Here is a 23,922-nt window from a genome sequence, read left to right on the forward strand (position 1 = left end):
TGCGGCCGGATGCTGATGGCGTACTTCCAGACGACCTGCTTCTCATTCGTCCGAAATGCACCTGCCTGCGTCTGCACCTGAAGAAACCATCTAGGGAGGAAATCATCAAACGAAACACCTCATTTTCCATTTCCATCTCCTTCTCACAGGCGCCTCACTAAAACGCTTGCGCTCATCTCTAGGTTTATCCCCCATTCGAGAAGTTTTTTTGACGTAGGCGTGAGGGAATTGCGTGTGCTGATGCTTTGAGGGGTAGTTGGGATGACGCATTTCAGCCGTACCCGAAATGGGATTGATGCTTGAGCCAATCATCAGCGTCCGCATTGAAGTGTCGCATCAATTGTCTCGACCGACAACCTACCGACTGGCGAAGGGACGCAATGCTATTTCATGAATTGTGTTCTGACACCCAGCAGATCGGTCAATTAGTCATCGCCGACCTGGGTATCGGCGGTTCTGCTGACGTCTCCGCCGCGAAAGAGCTGGTCAACGACAGCAATGATGTCCAGGTTATGGTCGATTCGACTCTTTTGCCGCTCGACCATGCCGACTTGCACATTGCTGCAAATACCGAGGTCATCATCTGCAAGGAACAGTTCGAGGCGCTCTTGGCAATCAATCGACTTCTGCTCAGCTGAAACATGTCTTCGCTGATTATAGCTAGGAGTTAACAGCGTCAGCGAAACCGAAATCAAGAATTCGATCGAATGCATAATCTGAGAGGATAAGAAATGATGAAGGAGAAAAGGAGAACGAGGGAGAATTGTGGTGTTCCTCATGCGGCGAGAGGCCCGCGCTCGTGGCCCTCAAGATTATCGACTTCGATAGCCATTCCGTCCAGACAGCTTGGAGAACACACGAGCTACCGAAGGCAGTCTTTTCGGACGAATCTTTGGGTGGACTGTTGTCCGATTGGACGAAGGCGCTTCATGGGCTTTGCCTCTCACGTACCAGTAGACCGAACCCTGCTGCGTAGCGGCGGCGGCGGCGGTGGTAGTGGGAGTGGTGGTATTGATGTTGATGTTGATGTTGATGGTAGTTGTAGGGGTGATGGTAGTGGTGGGGATGCTGGTGATGGCATTGACGTGTTTGTGAGAAGGGATCTTCATCTTGAATTTGGGAGGCCGGGAAGGTAAAGAGAAGGGAGAAAAAGCTCTGCAAAGGCTGGTCGAAGAGATGAAGGGTGTTCCGTGTGGCCTCGAGGAACAGATTCCGACGGCGACCTTGACTTGGCGGAGCTAGGTTGGCGGGCGAGGGGTGGATTTGGTGGGAGTAAAGAAGTGTGTAAGAGGAGAAGGAAGGTAAAACTAAACCTCTTTCTCCTCAGAATGACAACGGGCACGTGCAAGTGGGCAAGGTAGTAAAACAGGAGGGAACCTCTCTGTGCAGTGGGACGGATGGGGGTTTTAAACGTGCAGAGAGCGACTGAGGTGTATCGTAAGTAAGTAGGTGGTAGGTAGGTGCGCGGGTGACAGACCAGGGGGGAGGGAGAGAACGAAGACGAAGCGGCGTCCTGACTTGTGGGTTAGAGACAGGACGAGTGGCCGATGGGACGATGTGAGCAAGTGATGGGAGGAAAGTAGGTAGGTACGGACCAGAAGGGGGGCCAGAGTGGGAAAAAGCCAAGACGGGACTGTCAGTCGAGACATGGAAGAGGGGTTATTTCGACAGGGCCAGACGGGTAATCTCGCTGGCGAACATAAGCTTCGGCTTGGCAGCCATGTGCGAGTTTCCTGTCTTTTCTTCTTTTCCTCTTTCACACCTGGCACCTCTCACTTTCTCCAGTCCCCCCCCTCTCGGCCAGCTCTCGAGACTGCCAGTCCGGGAGATCTCCTTCACCTCACCACTGCATGCTGCCTGTCCTCCTCTCTTCCCCCGACGCTTCTTGCTCCGTCTGCTTGTCTCCCGACGCCTCTTGACTTGGTCTTCTTCTACCGAGCAGTACTTGCTCCGGCCTATACTCAAAGCCTGGATCAGAAGTACCCGTCGATGTTTCCCTCCCATCCAACCATCCTTGCCCTTCTGCGACGACCCTTGTTCTCTCCACCCTTTCCAACTTTCCCCTCCATCACGTCGGAACGTGCTCCTTCTCCCGGTGTTTTCCCAAAAAGCAAAGACTGATTTTTCCCCACTCAGGCCTGCTCTGGTGCCCGTCAACCAACAGCTGTCCACGGCTCTCACTCTCCACATCCCCTCCCCAGCCAGCTCAAGAGCCCCCTGTCCTTTCCGAAGGGTCCCTGTCCTGTTCATTTGTCCTCCCCGACTTGTTTCATACGGCCGTTGTCCCAATTTCCCTTCCTTCCCCCTTCACCTCTTCCCAGCACCGTGTCATCTCTGCCTGACCTCATCTTGCCTCAGCCACACCTGCTACCGATCAATGGCAGCACCGCGGCCCACTCAGCCTCTTTGGCCTCAACACCGTCCAATCACTCTCTCGAGCTTTTCGACCTGGATCAATTCCGTTGAGGCGCATCAGGGCCACCGTGAGCATCTGCACCACTGTCCAAGCTCTTGGCGGGCTTAGCGGACCCAGTTGCCCACCATGTCCCCCCTCCCAAGCCCCCAAAGCAGCTTTCCTCTTCAACATGCAAAAGCCCAGTTGTGGTGGGTTGTCAGGAAAGAATTGTTGCCAGGCCTCGATTGGCCTCGATTGAGAGAACGTTTCCCCCGTGGTTTGTCCAAAGTTGCATACGACTCCAAGGGAATGAATGCATCAACAGAGGTTGACTTTCTCGTCACATTGCATAGCGGTTCGATGCGAGCGGGTGGGGGGGAGGGCGGCCGAATCGCGTGGTCGGCTTTGGAGCTCTGCTGAGATGGCAGTGTCTGCTTTCCCCGGCTGCTCGTGCGCCCCCCCGTTCAGCGTTGCCTCGCAGAGGTACGTACCGCTCTTTGTTCCACAAGAGCCGCATGGTCCGCGGCGAAATGTAAGGCTGCCGTTGAACCTGGGTCTAACCAACTACGGCTTCGTCAGTGAGTGGATATCCCCATTTGCGCAGAGATCTCGGCCTTGAAGGGTTGAATGGGCGTCACGTTCGTTGGTTTGAGAGTTCTGAATTTGCGACGGTCTTTGGGTCCCAGAGCTCAAAACTATCAGGGGACCGCTGATGTCGAATTAAAGTCCGTTGATCGCACGGGGGAAAGGGACCCGTTACTTTAAGCTCAAAAGTCTGTGCGGTTGAGCAATCGAATTAGGTAATTGCCGACGTGGAGTATCCTTGGGATGATCTCACCACCAAGACGGCAGGTAGGCAGGCCACAGGCATTCTGGAACTGATGATCGTGAGACGGGCGCAAGCCTTGATCGAACTCGTTTTGTTTCTGAACAAGCAAGTAGTAACACAGACAAGGAAGTTTAACTTCACCAGCCCCATCTGACACGTGCAACAGTGACAGGTCCGTCCCCATCACCATCGCCACACATGCTCTCTTATCTTATCTTATCCGCGACCAAGATACACTTTCCAGGAGCGAACATCCCACCAACGCTCCGTACCACACCAAGACCCGACTGCCGAGCACACCCCTAAGTAGATTATGCATGTGCCCGTCAAAGTCTATGTTGCACGCAGGACATGGCTCGACCAACTTTTGAATGACCAGGTTCCACTTTGTCTATCGGCCGAGGGTACCTTGCTATCGAGAGACGCCTGCATCATGGGGGGATTGTGTCAACCCCGTACTGGGATCCATTGACTCGAGTCCTGAGACGAGATAGACTTTGATCGTAAGTTGAAGCACTTTGAGGTCGATTGGGGCGGGGGTGTTTTCCTGACCTCATCCCATGTCGAGGCGGCTAACCCAAAATGGGCGATGTGCACGCAAGAGCGTCCAGGTACGTACCACGCCGGCCTGCCGTCCGTATCCGTGTCAATCGGCCAACAAGTGTGGTGCCTCCTTATGGATGACATTTGGATGGTATATATTGCTTCACTTTTGGAATTGCGACCCGGCCCCGCGAAGGCTCACAGGGACCTCGTGGGTGGGGGACCGATGGGTCGCGCCGTCATTTCCGGAGCCCAGCCCGAGTCGGTCGACATTGGCGACGACAGCGGCCGCGGCCGCGGTCCCTTGGGCACGACCGAGGGACCGGTCAGATAAGAAATCTCTAATGCGCGCGTCCCTCTGACTTTGAGCTTCCTGCTGGCTTACTGTTCTCGCGGCCTGGGTCTCGCTACGGGGGCAAGAAGCAATTAGCTACTTACGACACGATATCTGTGTCGCGAGAAAGTGGCGTAGGAGTGGAGAGAACAGCAAAGTATACAAGGACGTACGTGTTGACTGAGCCTTGTTGGGGCGTTGTGGAAGCCATGTCCAATCAGACTAAACGGGACGGTTTGAATGTGGAAAGATGAGGGCGTCAGGGTAAAGACTATCGAAGCAGGTATCTCGTGAGGGAGGCAAATTTGTTCCTTTTGTCTGATATGACGGGAAAAGAGAGAAGCGTTGGCTGTAACAGACGAGACGATTCGATAGGACCGTTCTCTGGGGAAAGAGTTGCAACTTCTGAGAAATCGTTGTGCACAGGGTATCTCCGTGTTTTATCTTAGAGAAGAAACGGATTGAAACGATGATAGTCTGCGGGCCAGCGCTGGCTTAAATGCTGGATGGGATGGAAGGAACGCGGAACTTATTTCGACTGAGAGGTAGACTTGAAAACTCGTAAAATACAGCCAGGAGGGGCGTGGCTGCGAAGTGTGTGTGCGACAACGATTTGGAGAACGGAAGATGGGATGGGGTGCTTTGGAAAGCCGATGACAAGACTGGAGTGCAGAATGCGATGCGGTGGACAGGCGTGCAGGTTCAGGTGCAGGTGCAGGGGTGAGATGGGGCGGTGTGGTACCCTTTCTGGGCTGTAAGGGTATACACCTGCACTAGGCAGTTTGGTCGTAGAGGTACCTAGGCGCATGTATCCCAGATGCGAATGACTGGGCTACAGATACCCACGCCCCGAGTATTCGCGTCGAAAGAGGCGGCCCCTGGCTGCCGCAGCGGAGCGGAGATGAGAGCATCCTGTAGTGGCTGGCGTCAACGTCTTTGGATGCTTAAGGAACAGCCATACCGTCGGTTGTAGCTTCGACAGGAATGCCAGCGCGATCGCTTTAGCGCTAGCAGAAAATCCACCCGCGGGTCCTGGCTAAATGAGCCTGCTTCTTCGGGAGAGTGGATGTGTGTGTGTGTGGGGCCTGCTCCTCGGCAAGACTTGCACCAGGGAATGACGAACCGCCAAAGGTGCTCTGGCGGGTGCGCACTCAGGTATCCACTGCCCGTCCTTGCGAGATCTGTGAGTTGTTCTCGAAGTGCAATCTACCGCCATGTCTGCGCTGAACGTCAATTGTCATGCGCCAGGTTATGTCTCTCTCCTCGCGGCGCTGTAGCTATCGGTTGTGGTTCCCTTACAAGCGAGGACTGGCCGGATCTTCCGTTGACTCTCCCTCATTGAGAGACATCTGGCTCGCCATCATCTTTTAAGCCGTGCACCAACTCTCCCTCATTGAGAGACATCTAGCTCGCCATCATCTTTTGGGCCGTCCGTCAGACTTTCAACCCCCTTTTGCAACAGTGTCGTGTCTCGTCGGGCTGGAGTGATACCGGAGGGTGACCCTTGTCCACTGCTGGGAAATGCCTTGACTGGTCTTGTCATGTTCCAAGACAGATACATGGGGCATGGGTTTTCCAGCGGACCTTACCACCTTGTACTGTAGCAAAGATACTTGGCGACGCAACGTCTCCCGTCATGCTGAATCGTATCGGAGAGATAAGAAGGCGAGTGAACGGCGTGTGTGAGACTTAGTACAAGGCCTCTAGCTCTACCTTGTACATTTGACGATATTTCTTATCTTGGGCTATAATGAAAATATCTGGCATTGCTTTCTCATGGCGAACCATGCAGGCAGGTTGCCATAATTTATGTACGGTGTAAGGCTAATCGCTTGTCAACAGGAGACGCACTGCTTGCACGCTAATCCTAATTTATACAAGATAACAGTGGAGGCTGCAAGCTCAGCTCCACGCTAAACTTCACCCACGCGGGATGATAGTAGGTCTCTCCGACGAGTACAGCGCACACGCCCGCCCGTGCATGCGCGCGCTCGCACACACACACACCTGCCCAGCCACAACCAAGGGCCATTTCCCCCCATGCCCCCTGCTGTTGCCCATCTCTTCTTTTGCCCAGCCCTGGATCTGCTGTTTCCTCCCCAATTCCCAGCGCTGCTGATCACCCGTCGTAGCATTCCGTCATTACAGTCTTTGGGCACATTGTGCACATGTACCCTCCCAAGTCGCGCATAACTCCTTGCCGAATCCTCTTCTGTGTGCGTATGGGTCTGTTGGGAGCAATGGAACCAGGGACGGCGCATCGTCTTGTAGACTGGGTCGTCCCCCCTCGGTCAATCGTCTCTCACTCTCCATCGCTTTCATCACATGTTCACACGACACACTTTGATCACTTGCACGTCGATTAATATTGGGATGCAGACAAAAGTCTACACTAAGTACACACAAGGCAGCGGTACTGAGGGACGGTGGCATAATCAATGACGATATCGGATGACTAGCAGCCGCGGAAGGCGAGTTATAATAACCTAAGGTGCCTGAAGTTGAAGAAAGTTGCTTGCTCAGTGATGGTGTAAGGTAGTTGACAGTGATGTCTCGTTAGGGGGGGAGGAGTAGTAGCTCCGGGCCGTAGAAAGTCAGCTCTTCATCCAGCCATCATCCAAATGAGAAGACATTATATCTTCTGCCTGCCGCGGATCAACTTCAGTAGCGCCAATGCTCGCCGGAGGACTGTGAAAATATAAATTATGGCCCAGGTGATGTACTACAAGGAATGTTTGACAGCTTTATGCCAACATTTAAAGCCCAAGACGCCGTGAAACTACTAGCTCCCAGGTGTAAACTTCAAATAGTACTCTTCAAGGTCTCCATATATTTACCCCACTTGTTGGAACGCCGATCGGATTATCGATGTGAAAGTGGAGACAATAGTATGACTGGGCCAATCAGATCACACCGATCCACCTCCGTCAGGGAAGGTCCGTCTGGCCAGCCATATCACGGACTTCGTCGATTGCTGCCCTTCACGTTAGATCCTCTCTTCTACACACCTACGAACCCACGAATACCCTAATATATTGAGACTGTTCGTTGCCGCTCAAGTGACCTGGAAAACCAACACAATCCGTCCCAATCCTGTGATCACTCTGCTCCCGTCTACCTGAAGCGTCGCGTCGGTCTCAAGCAAATCCCCGTTCCATTCCGCAAGAGTCAACGGGAAACAACTGGATTATGGATGATCTGTGCAAAGAAATTCTTGTTGGAAGTTTTGATAGCCCCGCAGCAACTGTCTTGATGCCTCTCGCCGGCGTCGTTTCAGGGTCCCCGTACTTGGCTGCCTTCTGTTGTACTTGCGTCAGTACCTTGCTAGCCCCCTGCTGAAGGTCTGTGCGGCCCTGGCATGCCTCGAATGCGGGAATAAGAGAACGAATGTCTTTCCTGGTCTGCTAAGCATGTCGTCTACATCAGCCCTCATCACAAAGTCGTTGTTCGGGTACTGCCGCAGTGCCGCTCTAGGTCGTATTGTATCATGCTCTTGCTAACAACTACGTCTCCGAGCACAAGTTCGTTGGCTTCCCACGGGTCAAGCACTCCATCGCAGATACCGGTCAAGAAAGTCAACTGTATCTCCGTATATGTTGACCGCAGGCTGTTGGTTTCATTTGCTGCACTGAATTTTCCCATGTTGGCGGGGAGAAGCAGCACGACACCATGGCTTCCAACCCAATAATTCTTGTAGCTGCTTAAATCCCCAGACGCGTTCCTTGCCGATCCTCCCTTTTCGTCCCATAACTCGTCGAAAGCCAGGATAACAACTTCGTCCCTCTGTGATGATGTAGGAGGCAATGTCGCGTCATAGATTCGAGCGGGGAAAATGGTTTACAGCTGTAGGTGATTGTTGAGAAGTGCTCTCAGTCGGATGCGTCTGTTGCGGTTGCGATCCGGCTGGCTCTTCGTTGGAAACGACAAATTGGCCCTTGAAGTTGGTCCCGATGTTAGCGGGTTGATGGAAACCCGTGTCTCTCCACTTAGACGTTCAGCCAGTTTTTCGACGATGGCTGGATGGCGTTGAAACGGAGTTCCCTAGAAGAGACATCGTAGTTTGGATGGTACGTGTGGTAGAAACTAAAACAAGCACGGCACTCCAGGCTCTCGGGGCGTTGGAACGGTTGGCTTCAGCGCATCGTTGGATGCCATTGTTGGTAAGATCCAGTCACGACATACGCCACAGGTCCCCAAAGAGTTTCAATGGCCGGGAAGCCCACTAGGTTTCTCAGCCAGGCGGGCGGACGTCGTCCACCGAATGGGGCTTCGTTTCGTGAACGATGATTGCAACGGCGCTTGGGGCGAGTGACGGCGGAAAGGGATCAGTAGGGGCAAGTGGTGCGCGGCACTAACTTCTAGCTACCCAACCCAAATGGCACTTCAGAAGCAGCAAAACACCCCTTGTGTAGGAAATTAGCAGGAAGCAGGCTGTGACCCCTAGTCTCCCGTTAAAAGTACATCGTGGGTGCGGTTTTGGTTCATGCGAAACGTCTGCGCTTATGGAGTTGGAAACGGCTGGGCGAACGCAGCTTTGAAACTGTTGGCACCCGCTCGTCTATGTCTTTTGTGGCCATGACCTTCGTACAATGGCCAGAGACTGCGAGGGAGTGCCCAGGTTGGCTGATAGACTTGCAACGTACAGGGAACACCCGCCGGAAGAAAGCTGCTTACAGGTGGGGTACCTCCTGTTCATTTCGGGGCTCACCTCGAAAATGTCATGGAGCGACGGAGGAGACCATGGTTCATTTGATCTGATCTCTTCATTCCCATATTGACATAATAGTGGTCTTAAAAATCACTGGTTGTATTGAAAAAAAATACTATCAAGATGTCCACCATGTAATTACTACAACATCATATTCCTTAGGGTATTGTCCGTCGAACCACGTCCCAACTCCTCTGAGGTCGTGCTCCAAACCTAGTTTCTCTGAGCCCTTCACAAGACGTGTTCCATTTTCGTTCGAGTACTTCCCAAAACCTTGCGATATCTCTGTAGCTTCATGTCGGACTCGTAGGGTATAGGCGTCTGACTCTTCAAACGCAGGCACTTGTTGAGAGACGTCAGGTATAGCCTTGGAGTGTGCAAATGCTGGATGCGTTCCGTGTTCGAGGTTTCTCTGTGAGACTTCGAAATGACTTTTATTGTTCCCATGTGTAAGTTACAATCCAAGATAAGTTGCAAATTGTGAATAAAATTTTGTGGAACAGAATATGGATTTGAAGCGCCCCAAAGATGGGAGCAACCTCAAAGATAAAGCGAGGCTGAAAATGAACTGGCTGGAAGAGGCCGGAGCGCGTACCTTGCAGCGCTGCCATTGTTGGCGAACGTTGAACTGATCGACGAAGGCCCAGGCATCGTTTCGAAAGCCCGAAGTGTCTAAAAAGAGAAGGAAAGTGAGAGTGATGAGACAAATCTCTGCGTGTATTGTAAGCTTGAAATCGATGTGAGACGGACGCGGGAATGGTGCAAGCCGTGCCATCTGGTGTGCGAGAGCGTCGAATTTATAAGGATTCTATCAGACAATATTTCATGGAAATGGGGGAGCAAGAACCCCGGAAACAGAGACCGCCCGTGTGGAAAAGGAGGAACACGAGGCGTGGGCGGCGGTTCTGGTACTGACCTGAGTTGTCACCCATGGGGCAGCAGAAAAAGCAATAGCCACACGGCAACCGACGCAGATGACGGGCGTGCATCGTTGGTTTATCACAACTCAGATCGCCCGGATCGGATTCCGGCGATCCCAACGGTGAGCGTGTGAGATGGCAGCGGTGTGGAAAAAGCAATAATGAAAATAGAAAGCGAGTCGTGGGAGGGAACCTGAAGAGCGTTTCGGGCACAGAGCGTGTGATCTCGGCGCCTTGATATGCGAGCCGGATGCGAGCCGTTGCAGCCGTGGGTGAGACAGGGGGGCCGGCAAGGCATGCTTCGATCACGTCGGCGCATGCTGCGCTGCAGGCGAGAAACGCCATGAGCCCATCTTGTCACCAAAATCACCAAAATCACTAAAATCCACCCTGTCGCCAAGATCACCAAAATCACCACAATCGCCAATGTCGCCAAAGCCTAGGACGATGCGAATCTCGATGGCGTACTTTTGGGATGGCTTCCTGCAATATCGTGGTCTGCAAGGTACTGTCTCGGTCTGGTCCTGGACACTCGCAGGCAGCAGGTGGTATTTGGCAACCCTTGATGCGAACCCTCTATACGACCCCCTCCGAAGACCGTCGATCTACTTTCGTATTAATCAGAAATAAAGCCTGGAAACTATTCTTTTAACCAATTTCATTATTGGAAAACATTTCCTAAGCCGCTTCCATGTGGTGGTGCATGTAGTGCTTAGTCACTGGACGAGTAGGGAACCATGAAGCAGTCCTCTCTTAGGCCTGATTTCCCCGAGTAGCGTATGATCCGGAGGTCCACTGTCTGAGCGTCGGCCGATGCGGTCCCGCCATGGTCTGTGCTTTGGACAGGTCGGGAACACCCATGGCCAGCTGTGTTGGTTGGGCTCATGACTGTATGCTGAACAGCAAAAATGGTATAGAGTAGGTATACTTAATCACCGCCCTGCAAAGAGGTGCGTTCAGGATTGTATGTGCTGCGTTTCATTTTTGCAAGTTTCCAAAATAAAGACCCTAATGAAATCCACCGGTGAGACGTTTATTTGACCGAGAACTTCGAGGGCGTTACACAGGAAGACATTCGAGATGCGGTACCGATCTTTGGCTAGGTGACGGTTAAGAAAGGCGGGGCAGCACTTTATCATCCCGAGGAATGACAATCCAAAGAAGAAGGAGGAGGGGTATCATCATTGCGGCAAACTTACCCAACTGTGCCGAACTTGCAGCAGATACCGCAGGATCTGGGCGGTGCTTCGGGCCTGCAAGAGTGGGCGTGCGAACACTAGAGGTTACGAGGGGGGGGGGGGGGAGGGGGTGTGCGGATTGACCGAGCTTCTGAGTCGGTGCCTGCAGAATGACTGAGGTAACTCGGCTGTGATAGTCGGTTCCCGCGCCTGCGTCTCATTGTCAGAACCAAGCAGCATTTCACATGCAGCTTCACGAGGGGTACATCTGTCGCGACCCTATCACCAGGCCGGATATAAATCCTTGAAGGAACCAAGCACACTGTGTCAGTTTGGACCTAGCAGCACGTTGCATCATTCTGAGCATCTACGTAACTTCTCTTCTGTGTGGTTACGGGTAAGGAAGATAGGTACTGGATGGAATCGAGGACGATGAGGCACAGCAAAAGAAACCATCGTCAATTCCGCTTGATCGCCTACGAGAAGCGATATTTCCCTCCATCTCTTTCCCCCCTTTTTCTTTTTTCCTTTCTGCGCATTCGTACCTCTCTCTCTCTCTCTCTCTCTCTCTCTCTCTCTCTCTCTCTCTCTCTCTCTCTCTCTCTCTCTCTCTCTATCTCTCTTTCCTCAGCATGTTTCTTTCTATATCTATCTACCGTCTATTTCCCGCTTCCCACACACAGCTGCCATCTGCCGCCCCCGGCACGACTAGTAGCGCCTTCCTACCTATTTATCTATGTCTAGAAAGATGCAGACCAAGAATATTTGGGCTTTCGCGCACCAAGACGGCTCTTGGCTCTTGGTATGCTCAGAAGAAATCCGTCGAGACGCCCCAGCGCTTGCCTCTTCCTGGGATCGCACCTCATTGGTTGAAGAAGTTGCCCTCCGCTCTGCACCTACTTGATTACAGATTTGAGATTCAATCTTTCCTTTCCCTGGTCTCTGCCAGCCTCCTAGGCCACCAAACAGTTTTCCTTCCATCCTTCGCCTCATGCAATCCTCGTTCTTCGGCCTGGAAAATCAAGACGCACAGAGTGATACGTCCATCGTCACCTTGCACGCCGTGCATATTTGAGTAAGCAATGTGCCTCGATCTCTCAACACTATGCGGCATCTTTATCTTTATTTGGCTTAGCTTTGCAGTCTGGCATCGGCTTCTCGCGAAGCATTGCTTGCACGATCTCGATGCGCTTGAGTTCTATCGTTCCCCCTCTCGTTGGCATGCAGCCGCTGGTAGAGATCGCGATGCTCTTCCAAGTAGCTTGCCACGCGGGACCGTGTCTCCGCGGCTTGATCTTGTTGGTTCGATGCCGGCCTGCATGTAAAGGTCAGTTCTCGAATCTCTGCCATGTTTGTCCAAAGCTGTATGTACCCACCTCTCCACAGAATGGCCGTCGACCACGACGGAAACTTGCGAGGTTGACATTTCGGATGAGGTCGCCGCAAAGATGTGTGGACAATTGGTTTTGAGACGATTTGTTAAGATATGAAGCTAACTCAATGTAGAAAAAGACTTTGGTATTGATCCTTTGATTCAAGAGAATTGATGGTAAAAGGATTCTCAACAGGTTCGTCCGACTACTTATAGGTTCCGGGAACTTCTAGGCCCATGCCCACTCCCCCATAACTATCTTGGCCGATGCCTCCCTGAATGAGCAGCGTGCAGTCACACGAGGCCTCATGGCCTCAATTCTGAGAAACTATAGCCGGGACGCTCTTGCCCTGGCTCCAGAGATAACGATGCAGAGGGACTAGCTTCAGGAGACGATGACGGAACGAACCCCATTCGCCATCATGTCGAGTCGACCAGCTTCCCATCCAAAGCCATGTATGGGGAAGCACGTACAAGATCCCCGGCATCTCCCAATGTGAAGCAAGCCTGGCTGGGTCTTGGTTCCACGGACAGCGACTAATAAGGCTCGGAGGGAGGGTGTGTGGTTTGGCACAATAGTTTCCCCCTCTGGACAGTCATGACCAGTCGGGACTCATCTAATTGGGCCGACGACACCTTGCCTGTGGACGCCTTACAAGAGCCACGTACCGCAAGAGTTCCAGGTCCTTGGCCTCGAACTAACCAGAAGCCCTGCCAACGAATAGCATTCAGCAATTTCCGTCAAGCTTCCGGGTAAGTCAAGAAACGCTTCCGGCACCCGGTACCTCGGGCACTCGACAGCTAACCGAAACGTTGCTTTTGGAGAACAAGAAAGAATGCGCAGACTGCATCCCTGGCCGTTCCCTTATCGAGCCCTGCATCGCATTTGACAAGGAACCTGCGCCCCTGGAACGGCCCATGCCGGCCGACCACTCTATGCCTATTGAGGTCATTTGTAGATTTCGCCACGCCGCAATTGGAATTCCGGCGTTGTGAATGTGGGAGAACCACTTAGCTAGTTGGCTTCACGGAGATGCGACCCGGGTGTGAGAGCCTGCAAAGACAGGGCCTGCGGTATCACCGGCCGCGGACGGTTAGAGTTCCTATTGGCACGAAAAATCCGAGGCCAAGGGCATTCAGTCACTATGTTTCCACCGCCGTTTTGCCCTAAGAAGCGGTTCCTCGCAAGTTCCGAGAATGAGACTAGGCCTCCTCCACCCTCTTGATCGACATCGTGGGAAGGACATTGAGAGCACCGCGTCGGAGCTGTATCACATCCCTAGCAACACCTGGACCAAATAAAAGATGCGGGCTCAAAGAACTAAGCGGCTGTTGGTTGCAATGACGAAACTTGGGGTTTGCCACGCCGACTGGTTGCGAAGCGTGCTTGTTTGCGCCATGCAGAGAACTGGGCACACGGCACAACGTGTTACACCATATGCCTCGACCGTGTACAACCGGATATATATCAATAACGTCTGTGTTTCCGCGTAAAGCGCCTCGAAGATTTGAGATTGTGCGACCGCCACGCACGGAGAGGAAGAGCTTTCGAAGAGACAACCCCTGGCACCCATCTAAGACGTTGACGGACGGGAGTCACTTTAGCGTTTTTAGGCCTCGCCTTGCCCCATACCATTCAGGGCACTCTGGAAACAGTCCACTTCCACGCACGTCATAGCGGTGACTGTGGCGGGGTTACCCCTCCCAGACTTCAGATGACAGGTGACGGGCGACCCCGCGATGAAACCTCTCCACGACGTCCTCCTGGAGCTCCATGTCGTTTGCCATTTCACGACGCCCTGGTGAGAGGGCGCGTGTCGGTGTAGCAAGGCATTTTCGCCGATGTGGCACAGCCAGTTCGCGTTGCAGTCAGCGAGCGTACGAGATTGCGCGCCCGTGGGTTTCACGCCTGGCTGTGTTCCCTTGCAGGAGGGATTGAAACGTACGTATGAATCCTCGAAAGGCCCGAAGAGCTTATAAGCCGGTGCCTTCATTTCACGATGTCAGATTTCAGATCAAGCCATTGCACCTCGACCTGCCGCTGCACGTTGACCTTCCAACAAACACCAGGCATTTGTCCATGCTAAGATTTCGGCAATTTTTGCCGAGAGGCCAAATATCGTCACAACCAGCATCACGGTGATTTCCCACAGGCCGATTAAGCGGAAAAACGATGTTTGCACCACCAATAATCGCTTGTGCCAAGGAATCGAGGGATCATATGCATAGCAAAGTCGACAGTATTTCATCGTCCGGCACGGCTTCGAGTAGAAACCCATGTCACCGGTGTGTTGGCACTGCCTCTCGGTCAAGGCCGACACGTCCCAATCAAGGTTCGTGCAGACAGGCCAGGGGCGCAAGAGTTGTTGGCGCTTGGAAGAAAAGAAATGTCTTCTTGAGCGTCTGGCTTGGAGCTAATTCTCGCGTCGTACCCCGACTTGTATTCCATGTCCGGGACGCTGTTACTTTCGGCTACTGCCAAAATTATCGGTGTTGATGCGGGATGATAATTGGTACCAGGTAAAGACCTTCGATTCTAGGCGAGCTTTTGGATCTTTATTTTCTTTTTTTTTTCTCGCATACATTTTCTCGTTGTCTCGACAAGCGACCGGACCCTTTGGACACCCAGCTCTCTCGTCAAGATGGCGTTATTGCCTTGCATCTGAATTTCGACATGGGCGTGAATCTGATCAGTTGCTCACCCCACAGCGTTAAAGCACAACGCTTTACATGTTGAGTTCCCTTGTTTTGCTTACGAGTCTGCTGAGAAATGTCGGAGAGGCATAGTCACGGCTCAGGTTTATCAGGTATCGAGGGCCAGACGCGGTAGCAACTATCCTCGCATCTCTCTGACTCGGCGAGAGGCCACTGGTTTCCGGAGGGCTGTTCGATCATTGCTGTCAGTTAGTAACGCTCACTCTCGCGCCAAACGGCCTATCTCACTACTCGGCTACCGGGACCACGATAGTACTCTCCGAAATCGTCTTCCCCGCGTCCGATTAGTAGCTGACAGCGGAAGCCATGAAAGCCGTGGTAGTGTGGCCTGAGGTATGCATGTACCCGTCTTAAAATTGTCGACGAGGCATTTGTCGAATGTCGGTGTCCGCCAATTGACGGGTGCTTACTGTAATCATGGCGCAGACCACCGCGTCGCGTCATTTTCGCCATGGGAGAGCGTCGTGCAGGCCCGGTCATACGCCAGATGGGTGCCAGATTTCCTTGGTGCGGAAAGGTCGAAGCACTCCCCACAAGGGTTTGGAAAGTTCTATGCGAGACTCGCGACAGGTCCGGCACCACCGAGCAGAGGAATGCCGAAGACATACCAAAGACATGGTAGCTAAATATCGTCCCTATCCGACAAACACCGGAATTCGCAACGGAATCCGAGTAAGGAAAGATCGATGCGGTCGAAAGTAATAACGCGCGTGGCGTCGGCGTCGTCCCACGCCACACCATGTGCTGGGGCGTTTTGACATCTGTACCCGTCCTACTGCCCCTTTCGCATCGGCAATGTTCTTAAAAATTCAAGCACACTTATGCTGTCTTGGGGCTGGATGTGGAGCGAAGACTTGCCTTTAAGAAACGCCGTGGGCGGGTTTTGGACTGAGGGTTGTGGCGGTACATGTTCCTCGTACTGGCGTGCGTGACGGGTCTGCAGTTCCGGGAGGCATAGGCCGGCCTGCGTGAACCGGCTTTTTGGTGATTTGCCCCTTCCCCTGCGCTGCCGGCTTGACTGTCCGGCCACCCGCCCCGATCTGTTTCCGTGACAGGAAGGGGGAACAGGCAACGTCGCATATGAACCGTTGTGTGAAAAGGTTTCTTGGGCGCTGATTGACGGGCATCAAAATAAAGGCGCCGTGCTCGGTCTCTCGTCTAACAGCAGCTAGGCGTGACCCGCCCGACTCCATCCAGCACCAAGAATCTCTCGCCAACGGGACGGCATGACGGGTGCGGCTGGGCCCTCCCCTCCCTATCCACATCCGCATCGTCCGTGCGGTGCCACGGACGGGAGGGCCGTGCACCTGTCACCGGCCGGCCCCACCAGCCGGCTCCTAATTCCTAAACGGCGGGTTGGTTCTCAGCCTACACATCAGAACCCGGAGGGGGAGTATTATGGCCCGACAGCTTGTTTTTTTGGTGGCTATATCTCTTTCTCCCCCCCTTATTCTGTTCGCTCGGTCGTTCTCGGGGAGTTGGCTGTTTCGATTGGAATCGGTCAAGTGCTCTAAGCGCCGCGGCTCGGCAGTTCTGGCAAATCGGGCCTTTGCACGGTTCTGCTTTTCGCGTCCTGTTTCTGCTGAGTGGTCGGTCCGACAGCAAGACTCGGGATTTCCCTGCAGGCTATCCGAGGAGCTTTTCAAAGCCCGTAGATGCGATTCGCTTCCCTCCCCCCCCAGCTTCTCACGTTCGAATCGGTGCAAGATGCCGGCGATCCATTGGTCCCTTGTTCGGTCTCACTGCATCCACCACATCCACCATCCACCGCCCTACCAGGCGTGCAGGGATGTTGAAAGCTTCAGGGGCCCTGGTCCACTAAATTACGGCCTAGTTCGCGGGGTTAGCGGGACATTTTTGAGGGGGGAAGGGGGGGTTGCCACCCCCATCGCTTGCGCACGCTAAATTCCATTCGCTGCGACGAATCCTCCATTGAGTGAACTTTCCTGACGCTCTGGAGGAAACCGTGGGGCGGGGGGGGGGGGGGGGGGGGGGGGACGTTCGGGCAAGGGAGGGAGCCGGCGAGGATGGGTCGGTACTTGCATACTGGGCCCCTGGCCAACAGGCGAATCCTACCTCAGGTAAGTATTTCGACCAGATACTTCGGTTCGGCGTATCTCAGCCGCGCATGCTTGCTTGGGGTGGCCCTGGGGGATGGATGCGCGACCAGTAGTCCCTGGACCCTTGGCTCACCTCAGGTAGAGCCGCGGAGCTGAGTCGAGACGCGTGTGTTTATTCGTGTTCTCTCGAGGTGCGTCATCGTCGCCAAGTGCCGCCAGATCTGGAATGTCTCCAGACAACTTGACCTACATTTTCGTAATGACGAAGCGGCGAATGCAGGCGACGACGCGGAAGCATCACTGTCCAGAGGGATGTCATCGAGATCGATTACACTCGCCAATGGCCGTCGGCTACTTCGTCCTCATCTGTGGATCAGCGTAAATCAATCGTCAGAAATCTGGTGGCATGGATTGTACAAATGTTCCGAGCGACGGCAAGTTTTGAATCTAATGCTTTTTGTGCTGTTCTGCTGAAACCAAAGCAAAGGCGGTACATGAATTGCCAAAGGCCATTACTACATTCTAAAACAGCTTTTTGTATTTTTTTCCCAACGGTAAACACCAAGCTCTTTTGTTTATTCATCAAGACTCTATTGGTACAGTGTCGTTCAGGAGAGGAGTGGGTGTGTATATACACGGCTGCGGTGGCAGAAGATGGGTATCATCGGGACTCTGGGGGCGTCAATGCCCATTCGTAGTAGGTCGTGGCAGATTGGTCAAGTGCTTGCCAAGCATGGCCTCGAGAGTCTGTGGCCTCTGTTCGCCGTAGTAAACCTGGTGGGCGAGTTTGTAGTCCTTGTCATCTCTGAATGTATCGAGTCGGGCGTCTCTCGAGGGCTTCTCGTTGTGCGGGGGACGACCAGCAGACCAGCCGCCTCTGTTCATTGTAAGCTACTGATCGCAAACGATTACACAGCACATACGTGGTGTGGATCTTGGCGGAAAGTGAGGACTTACTCGCTCCCGGTATTGTTATCCATAGAGGAGGTGTGGCTGGATGGCATAATGGAGGATATCGGGGACGGAAGAGATGGTGATCGGCAAGCAACAGACAAGGGAGGTCAAGGCCGGCCGTGAGAAAATGTTAACTAAGGAATGAATGAATACTGATGCATAAAAGGGTGCTTCTACAGACTGCGCTGACCGATGAAAATAGTTGGAAAGAAACCAGAGGTATGAGGACATGACGGATGAGTTCGTACGGTGCGGAAGGGTCTTATTTGTAACAGAGGTCGGTGAGGAGGATGCCAGATGGACGATGTGTGCGAACCACCAGATGCCGGACGCCTACTTAGACCATGGCCTTAAGGCCCAAGATCACGACTCCATGAGAAATGAGTAGGTCGTGGAGGGAATGACCTGATATGGCAAGGTACACAGCTTCAGATACCAGGTACCGTATCAGCTTCTTTGGCGTCCACCTACTGAATCACCTGAGTCGAGTGCACACCTATGTATCCGGTGCACATCAGTGACAGACAACAGCCAAGGAAAGATGCAGATGAAAGTGTATTTACTCTCGAGCATGAGGTTTGGTATTGGCCTCGTGTTGGTCACCGTGTTGGATATGATTCGGCAGTCGCACCTCCCCTCCAACATCGAATCCCTTTGCCCATTAAACAAGCGGTCTGACAGGAACAGGAATAGAGCTAAGCCAGGGACAAGAGGGACAGGGAAGCGGTGGCAAATTTGACCATGAAAAGGTTGCGCCATGCATGAGTTCAACACAAGAAGTATTTCTCACATCTTTGACAAGGGTAAATAGCGTGGTGGGGCATTGGGATAAGAAGCAGCAGCAGGCTGGGGGAAGGAGGACAAGAATGACGAGTTGCAGCGAGAAACGACGGATGTAAGTAAGTAGGGCGACCACAATGCCCCAGAATATGGCCCCCAAACGAAGACGAGTGACCGAGAAAAATTTGCGCCGATACTGTCAGCCTGAGATCTGCGGGCGGCATACTGCATCATGGCCCAAGTAAGTGCATCGCCCAAAGGGATAGGGCGAGCCGGAAGGCGGGGAATGGCATGAACCACTTGGCCAGTGTTTTGCCCCATCTCAAAGGCAGTGCAGGCCCGCGCAGATGATGGGGGGTGAAGAGTTTCTTTGACATTTTGGCGTCTGCGCTGAAGAAAATGGCGTTCTTCAGGCCGTAAGCAGAGGGAATACAAGCGGGCCGTCATGATGGGATGTGGTATACGTAGGAATCGGAGGGTGAGAAGAAGCGGAAGTGGGAGCGGTTCGGATGGATTTGGTTTGGAGGACTGTAAACCATTCTGGAAAGGGAAAAAAACCGGATGCCGAGGTGGACGGTACGTATTGCCATGCTTCAAGTTGAGAGAGGCCGCCAAAGATTCATTGGCCAATGGCTGCTTACTGGAGATGGTGACTTCGTATGTGATCGTGAAACGAACGATGTAAATGGCAACATTGGGAGGAGCAAGGGCCGGGAAAGAGCCGCAATGACGGCAAATGAGCGGTATGAAGGTTGAAGGCATGTTGGTCACCGGTGATGGAGATGAGCGGGCGTACGCGGCCGGGCATAGGTGCCTATTATCTTCCGCAAGATTCGAGGGTGAACAACTCACGACCACGCGGCCGCACTTGAAACGACGACGGGCTTGTCGTTGAGAGTGCTGAATGGTGGTAGGATTGGGCGACGAGCTAGCATCCCCTGTCCCGGCCAAGACGAGCAATGGTCAGGGAGGGAAGAGGACGACGCTAGAAGAAAATTAGCGTAAGGCGACGTCCGCTCAGAAAATGACAACCATCACGTTCTGACCGAGTTGGGAGACGATGATAAAAAAAAAGGGCGGAAATGGTTGCGAGACGAGGCGGTGAAGCAGACAAGTGTGGTGGCAGGGTGAAGTAAGGTACCTACCTACTCAGATCCTACATACCTTACCTAAAGGATAGGAAATGAGAAGGGAAAGGAAGGCACATTGACTGTCCTCCTCTTGTCGTTCCTTTCCTCATCTCTTGCCAATGCGGCCTGAAGAAGGGCAGGGATGTACGAGGAGTCACTCGGATTGTGCCTGCCCTTCCTGCCCATGTATGTTCCTGGCAATTCTTGTTCGTTCGATGAACCATGTCCCCTGTCGCAAGTCTACTATGTAGGTGCTGCGCGCCAGTGACGATAGCGACCCCCTGGCTCTGGGCAGCACATCCTTCCTAGTGAGTACTTCCCCGCGCTGGGTCGCTGGCGTTCCGGGCTTCCGCCCTCAACCAACAGGCCGCAAAAGTTAACGTCTCAAAAGTCCTTGCCTACATCATCTGCGTCCACGTCACTGATTCAGACAGATACGTCTGCGAGACATTTCTCCATCAAATGTTACCCCAAAAGCCACTTCCTATACAGATGCAGCACCCTTGCGCATTGCATCATCTCGGCGCCGCTGAGCCCAAGGTGCCTGCGACAGGCATCAGGCTGATCCATCTGGTCGAGCTTGGTGAGGGAGGCCCTGCCATCCTCCGTCGTCTACCGTACCGGGGTCTGACAGATGCAGCAGCAGCAGCAAACCCCATGACTTGTACCGACATGGCAGGCGAATGCACTGCATGACATTTATGGGACGAACGAACGACTGCATCGTTGGCTGCCGAACACCAAGACGGAACCCCGGATTCATAACGCGGCCGATTAACCAACTTTGATGGCGACTTCCAATACAACAGTGCACGGAACCCTTTCTCACTATTGTTGGTTCGAGAGTGATGCTTTGCTGCTCGCATACCAAGACTGTCACGATCGTCTGTGGTGGAATGCGGAAGAACTCGTGTCCCACTATCGGTATAAGTATTACCGGCCGATAAGATTCAAGTTTGACGCGCCGACTGGCGTGCCCCACGGATGACCGTTATTACGTTGCTGGTCTCAACGCGTTCTTGATATCGTATCGGCGCCCGAGAACCTGGACGATTGCAACATGCATAGTGTCAACTTACTAGAGCGGGCCGAAGAAGGATGCCTTCTTGTCAACCGGCAAAGCCGTGTTGCCAATGCTTTCTGGCATTACGCCCGCAGCCCGCATTACTTTCCGGTCTGATTACGGAACGGAAACTGCCTCTGAAGAACCAGACTGGCAGACACAGGCTCGACTACCCAAGTACTGCCAGCTATGCATTCGTTTGCCCCACTACCTGCCTTGTGATAACAAGCCCGCAAATGGATGTCAGATGCAGGTCATCCAGCATGCGGCCACCCAACATGACTGAAGCCCAGGAAGCTGCAGCTATGTATCCATCACGATCCACCTTATTCGCCCCCGCCAGCAAGCCTGTTCACCGGTCTAACATCACGACCGAGACTATACCTTTTCTAGACGATGAGGCGTCCGTCGACCAGCAACATCTAGCGACGCGAAACACGTCTCAACGGGCAATCCCGCCCGGATCACCCTCTCTAACTTTTGAAATTTGAGGATACCGAGAACTTCATGTCGTTGGGCACTATGGCGGTGAAGACAGCGTGCGGTCTTCGCCGAGGACCATATCGCTGACCGACTCCTGCAGTAGGCCTGTTTTGGACACCGGTTTCTTTCTTCTTTTTTCTCCGCGTCGTTGGGTGAACTCTTTTTTTTCCTTTTCGCGACGATCCAGTGACTCACCGGCGCCTCCAATTCTGACAGCAACACCAAGATTCTCAGCTACTTGTTCTACCTGCGGGCGCGTTGATTCTTGCTGCTTCCATACATGTCGGTGAGACCATGGCTGTTGAAGAAGTGATTTTGGGGCCTGACCGACATTGAAGCCCGAAAGCAAGCACAATGCACATGCAGAAGTCCATCATCTTGAGCCCCAATGCCAATGTTCAACCTTCCACTTCCGCAGTGGCTTGTGCTACAGGAGAATAGTTGCGGGATCGGTTGCGGAAGCATCCCGTTACCAAGGTATTGGGGGCTATTGCATTTGAATCTGCTTGTAGTCCTGTCACCGCCGTGGGACTCTTGGGTGCGCGGCGTTATTCTTCTCGGAATTCTATTGCTACCAAATGCTTGCATCTGATGTGCCATGTTCCCGACCTGGATTCCGGATTTAGTTACGTTGCTTTTTGTCTTCTTTTCCGACAGCCACTAATATTCTGTAGCGAATCTCTCTGACCGCCCTTCCGTGAATTGTTAACAAGCTGCACGATTCGGCTGCCTCGACGCCTCACCCAGCAAGATCGACGACACAACCCTGCCAAAACCCTGCACCAAGAACATGTCATAAGCGCCCAAATGCTAGCGTGTCTCATTCGCCCATCAATGAGCCTCATTATGTACCATGTGTATCGGGGTTAGAGTACCTTGCTGCCTTGCCTTCTGTGAACCCTGCCACGCCATCTTCCAGTCCGTATCGGGAGGACAGGACCTGGATTTTCCAGGTCAACAGGTGTCTTGGATCAATTGATCTGTTCCGGACAATCAAAAGGTTGACCTCGCAGTCTTTTTGTCTGCTATGTTGCCTTCATGCAGTGGCATCTCACAAGGGCAAAGGCGACTAGCCGTTGCATTAAGGCTTAAAGAAGCTGTTCGTGGGCGCTCTAGAACATTGCATTGTTCCCTCGCTATTCAGAGGCATCAAGATCGACTGAGACCATCCTTATATGCCCGACGCGGCGGCTCCTCAGTTCTCTCATGTCTTCTTCTCCTAAACCATCCAACACATCAACCAGACCAATCGCAACCACACACACCAAGGCCATCAAACTCACAACAAACTTACAAACTCATCAGATAGTGGCGCACCAAACCTTAAGCAACCCTCTTGCTAACTAGTAACCAGATAGACTGAACGATGCCTCCCTACGAAACCCCCCATGCGGTCCAAGCCCCCCGTTACACCGAAGGTGAAGCATCTACCGGCAACTGTTCGGAAGTCCTGGGACTTGTCGTTACGGTGACCGCCCTATCCGTTCTCTGCGTGCTCGCCCTGCTCACTGCTACCATCCAATGGAGGCGATTTCTGACGGCCCGTAAGTCCCAGCAGGAGATCGCAAACTCATTGAACAGGGTGTTGCAAACCTTCTCCAAATTGAGGGAGAAGCACGAGGCGCAGTCCAAAGAGGTTTTTCGTCTACAGAAGGTCGTCAAGCGATTCATGCCCTGCGCCCAGAGCAGCTGGTTCCCGCAGCCTTCGACGGAGCGGAATGCCACGGGAACTGCGCATGTGTCAGAGGCTACGAAGCATAAGCGGGAGGATGAACTGACGCCTTGTGCACCGCTGCCCCAGCACGAGGAAGTGTTTGTCGTTGGGTGCGACGAGGAAGAGGAAGAGGAAGAGGAGGAGGAGGAGGCGGCGGAGCAGAACACGGAACATGATGCGCGGGCTTGCGACTCGAGACCGGATAGCAGTACATTCGAGAAGGATCCGTCTGCGCCGAGACTTGCAACGACGGTCGTCGTGCATACTGGCGCTCGGCTCCCGTCTGAAGAACCCGCGAGTGCGAAGTTTTGAGGAGGAGTGACAGGAGCGACTGGCAGTCGCGGCCACTGCAAAATGTAAAGCCCACACCCTACATAGCTTTGTTTCCCGCTGGAATCCGCTAGCCACAGCTCCTTTATATCATGAATCCTTTTCCAGGACTATTCTTCTGTGTCATCAAATAGGGTGCTCAGAAGCGTGGAGTTGTAGAAATTGCAACCACCAAGGAGCTATATGACATCCAAGTCACAAGTTCCAGCCGGATCGCTATTCAAATCCAGAGACAGTCACATCCAGTCTCTACACTTTGTAGCTATGTATCCATACTTAATTTCATCTCAACTTCTGGTATTTTGTTCCTTAAAACATGACAGGTAGTTCCAACTGTCAGCGGGGCATACTTTTCTTTGCCAAGACTTTACTATTGACTCAATCTGAACGCCTCGCTGACCCAGCGCTAACAGA

At 53.1% G+C, this 23,922-nt stretch overlaps 7 protein-coding genes across 7 annotated transcripts; 2 read left to right on the top strand and 5 right to left on the bottom strand.

Annotated features, from left to right (window-relative positions):
- Positions 1-425: 425 nt before the first annotated feature.
- On the bottom strand, positions 426-1,109 carry CDEST_03496 (uncharacterized protein; the record flags this gene model as incomplete). Its single annotated transcript, XM_062919655.1, has 2 exons — positions 426-660; positions 952-1,109. 2 exons carry the CDS (start codon positions 1,107-1,109, stop codon positions 426-428), a joined length of 393 nt encoding a protein of 130 aa, XP_062775706.1.
- A 2,821-nt stretch (positions 1,110-3,930) lies between these two features.
- CDEST_03497 (uncharacterized protein) lies at positions 3,931-4,312 on the bottom strand (the record flags this gene model as incomplete). The annotated part of the gene is made up of 2 exons (XM_062919656.1): positions 3,931-4,174; positions 4,275-4,312. 2 exons carry the CDS (start codon positions 4,310-4,312, stop codon positions 3,931-3,933), a joined length of 282 nt encoding a protein of 93 aa, XP_062775707.1.
- A 3,221-nt stretch (positions 4,313-7,533) lies between these two features.
- Positions 7,534-7,743, bottom strand: CDEST_03498 (Putative nucleoside phosphorylase superfamily; the record flags this gene model as incomplete). Its single annotated transcript, XM_062919657.1, has 1 exon — positions 7,534-7,743. The coding sequence occupies one exon, from the start codon at positions 7,741-7,743 to the stop codon at positions 7,534-7,536; it is 210 nt and encodes a 69-aa protein (XP_062775708.1).
- Positions 7,744-8,896: 1,153 nt separating this feature from the next.
- Positions 8,897-9,553, bottom strand: CDEST_03499 (uncharacterized protein). The gene is made up of 2 exons (XM_062919658.1): positions 9,405-9,553; positions 8,897-9,240 (listed from the first exon to the last, which is right to left on the bottom strand). The coding sequence occupies exons 1-2, from the start codon at positions 9,458-9,460 to the stop codon at positions 8,928-8,930; spliced, it is 369 nt and encodes a 122-aa protein (XP_062775709.1). The 5' UTR covers positions 9,461-9,553; the 3' UTR covers positions 8,897-8,927.
- Positions 9,554-17,639: 8,086 nt separating this feature from the next.
- Positions 17,640-18,248, bottom strand: CDEST_03500 (uncharacterized protein). Its single transcript, XM_062919659.1, has 2 exons — positions 18,012-18,248; positions 17,640-17,931 (listed from the first exon to the last, which is right to left on the bottom strand). Exons 1-2 carry the CDS (start codon positions 18,056-18,058, stop codon positions 17,736-17,738), a joined length of 243 nt encoding a protein of 80 aa, XP_062775710.1. The 5' UTR covers positions 18,059-18,248; the 3' UTR covers positions 17,640-17,735.
- Positions 18,249-20,102: 1,854 nt separating this feature from the next.
- On the top strand, positions 20,103-20,614 carry CDEST_03501 (uncharacterized protein; the record flags this gene model as incomplete). The annotated part of the gene is made up of 2 exons (XM_062919660.1): positions 20,103-20,165; positions 20,285-20,614. 2 exons carry the CDS (start codon positions 20,103-20,105, stop codon positions 20,612-20,614), a joined length of 393 nt encoding a protein of 130 aa, XP_062775711.1.
- A 2,216-nt stretch (positions 20,615-22,830) lies between these two features.
- CDEST_03502 (uncharacterized protein) lies at positions 22,831-23,490 on the top strand (the record flags this gene model as incomplete). The annotated part of the gene is made up of 1 exon (XM_062919661.1): positions 22,831-23,490. The coding sequence occupies one exon, from the start codon at positions 22,831-22,833 to the stop codon at positions 23,488-23,490; it is 660 nt and encodes a 219-aa protein (XP_062775712.1).
- Positions 23,491-23,922: the final 432 nt, after the last annotated feature.

Source organism: Colletotrichum destructivum, chromosome 2 (assembly GCF_034447905.1).
Source record: "Colletotrichum destructivum chromosome 2, complete sequence".
Taxonomy (NCBI): Eukaryota; Fungi; Ascomycota; class Sordariomycetes; order Glomerellales; family Glomerellaceae; genus Colletotrichum; species Colletotrichum destructivum.

Excerpts from the sequence above, each read along its gene's own strand:
- CDEST_03499 (XM_062919658.1), bottom strand. The coding sequence starts at position 9,460 with ATGCCTGGGCCTTCGTCGATCAGTTCAACGTTCGCCAACAATGGCAGC. Across the intron at positions 9,241-9,404 it reads AACAATGGCAGCGCTGCAAG|TCATTTCGAAGTCTCACAGA; the intron begins GTACGCGCTCCG and ends GAACAATAAAAG.
- CDEST_03500 (XM_062919659.1), bottom strand. The coding sequence starts at position 18,058 with ATGCCATCCAGCCACACCTCCTCTATGGATAACAATACCGGGAGCGA. Across the intron at positions 17,932-18,011 it reads GATAACAATACCGGGAGCGA|AGGCGGCTGGTCTGCTGGTC; the intron begins GTAAGTCCTCAC and ends TACAATGAACAG.